The sequence below is a fragment of the Humulus lupulus genome, chromosome 8 (assembly GCF_963169125.1).
Source record: "Humulus lupulus chromosome 8, drHumLupu1.1, whole genome shotgun sequence".
NCBI classification, from domain to species: domain Eukaryota; kingdom Viridiplantae; phylum Streptophyta; class Magnoliopsida; order Rosales; family Cannabaceae; genus Humulus; species Humulus lupulus.
Genome location: NC_084800.1, coordinates 105,825,438 through 105,831,083, shown reverse-complemented (window position 1 = coordinate 105,831,083; position 5,646 = coordinate 105,825,438). Strand labels below are relative to the sequence as shown.

Sequence of the window (5,646 nt, the reverse complement as noted above, 5' to 3'; positions counted from 1 at the left end):
TCCGGATCACTAGTGTGGTAGGACACTTTAGTGGAGGTACTTTATATATTAGAGAATATATAGAACTGGACCAAATATGTTTATTAATACTTAGTTAAATACCGTTTCGAAGTATTAATTAAATATATCAACTGATGATCATATACAAATAGATCTTAATCCTGAAGTTACTATGAACTCCTGTTTATGTTATATGAGTTCTTTGATTCACTCGCTAGGGTCTATCAGAATGATCAGGCTAGAAACTTTTATTTTGGGAACTCATTAATGTAGATGGTTGGGGACATAGTATACATATATGAAATCTATGCCTTCTCGCAAGAGATTGAATAATGGTTCTCTTAAGGGTTGACTTTTGGGACTGAAAGGTTATTGAGCTCAAATTCATAATTTAGTTATGAATTAACCTTCACTAGTAAAGTCAATGGTACTTAAGGAAACAAGTGATAATTAAAAGGGTAAAACGGTAATTTTATTCCCGATTAATTATGAACCATTATTAGAGGGTCAATTTGTATGCAATGATTATATCAATTGACGGTTTATAATTATAAAGTACTCAGTAAATGAAATGTCTATAATTACAAGAGTGTAGTCTCATATTTATAGTGGAATAATCATGAGATTAATAAACTAAGATTATTTAATTAAAGAGTTTAATTAATAATCTCAAATTTATTGGAGCTTGGAATTATAAGTCTATTGGTCCCCACAGCGGCTCTATCAACACTATTCAAGGTAAGAGTTGATATGAAGGGAAAAATAGTTGAAAGACATATTTAAGAAGAAATTTGTTCTTTGGACCAAATATGCAATTATATGATAATAGTGATTAATTAATTAATTAATTACAAATTAGTTGTAATTAACAAAATTAATATTTAATTATTGTATGATTTTTGAAATTATATTAAATAATTAAATTAATTTCGAAATTTAATTAATTAATTAATTATAATTTTTAAATTATAATAAATTAAATATTTATTTTCGAAAATATTGGATTTAATTAATTGGTAGAATTAATTAAATATCTTTATTTGAGTGAGAGATAATAATCTGATAAGTTTAAATTGGATTTGAATTAAGAAGATTAATATTTATTCAAATAATTAATTATATTTGATAATTAGTTAAAATGATATTTAATTTAAATTTGAATTAGTTATCAGGTTGTTAGATTTTTATTTGACAAAGTAGTTTGAATAAATAATTAAATAAAAATAGAAAAATCAAATATCCCTAAAATAAGGGTGGTACACGTACACACGCAGTCCATGGACTATGTGTGGCGTGTACTGCTATTTTTTTAGGGATAGGATTTTCATTTTTATTTATTTAATTAATTAATTAATGGATAATTCAAAAAATTAGTTTTTGGATATTTTCATTAATAAAATAAATAATTAATTAAAAAGTAAATTGTAAGTTGGTTACAGATTTATTTTTTAAATTTGTATATTTTCTTTTAAGTATGACTAATCAGAAAATATACAGATAACTCAGACAACGAAGTCTAATTCGTTCTGTGGAAAATAGAACGATACTTTTCTCTCCTTGAAAAATAAAGAACCAATTCTCAGGCCTATTATCTTGATTTCATGTGTTGAGTACATCAAGAAGAATCACAAATAAAGTATCCTTCATTCTCTAAGTGCCCACACACTTCTTGAGCTGTAGAAAATGCTGTGGAAGATCTTGGTGTGAGTACTTGGGAGCAACTTGGATAGAAAGATCGTTCTTATTACGAAAAGATAGCAAGGAGACTTGATAGGCTTCAAGATGTATGATTTCTATTCTTAACTTACTTATGATTAATGTATGTATATTAATGGAACCGCATATTTAAAGGTAGTTTAAATATGTTACAAAAATTTTTTGTACACTAGGCCAACCCCACCACCATTCCGCTGCGTATTAGGAAACTAGTTCCTAACACAAACACCATAAGCTTCCTTTTCCTCACTCAACTACTGTCTATACTGAACCTTACAAATTTTGCATTTGGATCTATGGGGTCCTGCCCCTATTATACCCTCAAGTGGTTATAAGTATTATATTTGTTTTGTTTATGCCTATTCTAGGCACACTTGGGTGTATTTGCTTCGAAAATAGAGTGAAACTTTGCCAATTTTTACCAAGTTCAAAACTCAAGCTGAACTTCAGCTAGGCTATAAAATTAAAACCATTCAAATTGATTGGGGAGGTGAATACCAAGCTTTCACTAGCCTTGTTGAGTCTACTGGCATAGTTCATAGAGTGTCTTGTCCGCACACTCATGAGCAAAATTGCATTGTTGAACTCAAACATCGACATATTGTTGAAACTGACCTCACCTTACTTGCCCAGGCTTCTTTACCACTCAAATATTGGGATGAGGCCTATCGTACATATGTTTTCTTGATAAATAGAATGCCTACTCCCATTTTACAACACCTCTCACCATTAGAAGTTTTGCTTAACACCAAACCTGATTACAATATGCTCAGAGTTCTTGGTTGTATGTGTTACCCAAATTTGAGGCCTTATAACCGTGTCAAGCTCTAGTATAGGTCTGAGCCTTGTGTATTCCTTGGGTATAGTCTTTCTCACAAGGGGTATAACTACTTGTCTAAAAAAGGCAGAGTGTATATTTCAAGGGATGTCTTATTTGACGAGTTTGTCTTCCCTTTCTCTGATTTGTCTCAAAAGAGTTCTCCAACCTCTATCTCAAATTTTTACTTTGTCTCATCAAATCCACCTATTTTGCCACCTCTTCGTTCTCCTCCTCTTACTCCATCATCATTACCATCTTCACCTTCCTCCTCCTCCTTCCCATCCTTACCATCTACACCTCCATCATCATCACCACCACCACCTCCATTTCCTTCCTCTACCAATATGTCAGTTATCCCACCCTTGTTGAGTCAAGAAACTGGTTCAAATGATTTGCAACCTACTTTATCTCTTGATTTTCCAGTTGTTCCTAACATTGTTTCTGCAGTGCCTAATATTCATTCGATGCAGACAAGAGCCAAGTCTGGGATTCGAAAGCCCAAAGTTCTCATGGCATCTATTGAATCTTCTTCTGTCAAAGATGCTCTCAAAAGACAGTAGTGATCTTGTAATGCCCCGAAATTCCTAATGCGGTTTAATGGCTGGATTAGTAGGCCGGGAGGGCCATAACTGTTTAATTATGCCATTAAATGAATATATGCATGTTCATGTGAATTATATTATAATATAATGTTAAATGCATGCATGTGGGTCCACATTTCATGACAGGGGTATTTTGGTAATTTGGCCCGTTGAGGGCGTAATTGTATATTTGTATGCATGTTGGTGATATATTGTTAAGGCCACATTATAATGTGGATTTGTTCGAGCTATGCGGCATGAGACGATCTTTGAATATTAAGTAGCGGTTTAGTCATAATGGGATTAAGTTCGAGGCTCGGGTTGAGTCTCGGGGTGTTTTTAATGATTAGAGCGTTACCGGTAGTTAAAGGGTAATGGGATATGAATTATTGGTGTTTGGGATTATCGAGAATAGTAGGAATTGGAGAGCGTTATTTATGATTAACGAGATAGGTTGGAAAGGTCAAATTTGCCCTTGGGAGCCTTTAGAAATCTTTAATTGACCTAGGGGTATAATGGTCTTTTTACCCCTAGGATAGATATATACTGAGTTAAGCTGTAAAACTGAAGAGAAAACAGAGCAAGTTTGGAGCTTACCCGTACCTTTTCCTTCCTCCATCTCCTTTGTGAATTTTTGTGATCTTGTTGAGGATTTGAGCTTGGGAAGTAAGCCTTGGGAGTTTGGGAGAGTGTTCCACCATTGAAGAGCACCACAACCTGAATTTGAGGTAAGTTTTTAGCCACTAGTTTCCATGTATGCTCTGTTTTGGTTGTTAGTTTCAGCTCTTGATTTTGATGTGGATAGTTGGAATCAATGGGAGTTTTTGTGTAAGATTGATTGGGTTTTGGTGAGGGGGTGATGTAGGTGAAGTTTAGGGGTTGAATTGGATGTTTTGGTAAGGTTTGGGATTGGTTTGGAAAGTTGGTTTCAAGGGGAATCGCAAGGAGGGAAAACCAGTGGAGCTGCTGGTCTAAAGCTGGCGCCCCAACGCCAGTCCTAGTGCCCCAGCGCTATGCAGGGCAGAGAGTAGCCCTCTCTGTTTCTGGGGCAGCGCCCCAGTGCTGGTTGGCAGCACCTAGGCGCTAGGTCAATTTTAGGATGTGTTGTTTTTAGGGTTCGAGATGGTTTTTAAGGCTCGGGGGTTGGTTCCTTTACCCCTTTTGAGTAGATTGGGAGTCCCAAGAGTGAGGGATTGATCCCGGGAGTGTGGTTTAGATTGTGAACCATTCATTGATTTGCCTTATTAATGGTTTCTAATTGGTTATGATTAGGTAACCGCTAAGGAATCTAAAGGTCGATCGTTCTCAAGGGTCGTTCTTATATTATTTCTCGCTCGAACCAGAGGTAAGAAAACTGCACCCCATATGTGACATCCATGGTTGTTCATGAAGCATGTTGATTGAGTAAATGTGGACATGGATTGATTATTGAATGCTTAGCAAATCTTGCTCACTTGTGCATGGTACTGACTCATTAGTCAGATTTGGCAAAGGTGTCGGTATCAACTGTGAAGTTGTGACTCATTAGTCAGGTTCGGCAGTGGTACTGGGCACTGGTCACATAGAGCTGACTCATTAGTCAGGACGGCTTTAGCGTGTTCAACGCAAGCCAATAAAGATTAGATCTAATCGATAACTGCATTGGATGACTCAAAGAGCATTAATGTCGAACCGACCTCAAGTTCGATGAATATTATAAGCGCTTGTGTGACTTACCCATCAGTCACTCATCTGTTAAGTTAGAGACTTACCCATCAGTCTAGTGGCTTACCTAGCAGCCGCTCTTCTATTTAAATTAGTGACCTGCTTGTCAGTCACTCAGTATGGTTTTCTAGAACCTCAAGTGATATTCACTCATTTGTTTAAGAGCTATGAGCTCTGTGTGGTTATAATGATAATCATTTGATAATGTTTATATACAATATTGTGTTTTCTTACTGGGCTTTGGCTCATGGGTGCTATGTGGTGCAGGTAAAGGAAAGGAAAAGCTCACCCAGCCCTGAGTGGAGAGCTTAGGTGGTGATGTGTACATATGTGGCCGCTTGACCACCACGGTCAAGGAGTTCTCAGAGGAACTAGGGGGTTTACCCTATTTTTGCCGCTTAAGTCGGCGGGTTTGTAAATTTGAATCAGTAGTGGCCATTTTGTATTATAAACAACTTGTGAATGTTCTGATGAGCTCATGAACAGTTTTATATACTTAGCATGTTAATAACACTTAAAACACGTTTTTAACCAAAGGACTTAGGTAGCGGGTCAAATTTCCGATTCACTGTTCACCGTAACTGTTCTGGGGTAGCCAGGGCGTTACAGGTCTAATGCTATGCAAGCTGAGTTTCAAGCTCTTTAGAAGAACAACACTTGGTATTTAGTGGACTTACCTTCTAATCAAGTACCTATAGGTTGCAAGTGGGTTTACAGAGTGAATGAGAACACAAATGGGACTATTGCTTGATACAAAGCTCGTCTTGTTGCAAAGAGTTTTCATCAACAAGCTAACTTTTATTATAATGAGAATTTTAGTCCAAT

The 5,646-nt window shown here is 36.0% G+C and overlaps 1 protein-coding gene across 1 annotated transcript; it reads left to right on the top strand.

Moving 5' to 3' along the window:
* Positions 1 to 2,412: 2,412 nt before the first annotated feature.
* On the top strand, positions 2,413 to 3,096 carry LOC133795910 (proline-rich receptor-like protein kinase PERK2). Its single transcript, XM_062233378.1, has 2 exons — positions 2,413 to 2,500; positions 2,621 to 3,096. Exons 1-2 carry the CDS (start codon positions 2,413 to 2,415, stop codon positions 3,094 to 3,096), a joined length of 564 nt encoding a protein of 187 aa, XP_062089362.1.
* Positions 3,097 to 5,646: the final 2,550 nt, after the last annotated feature.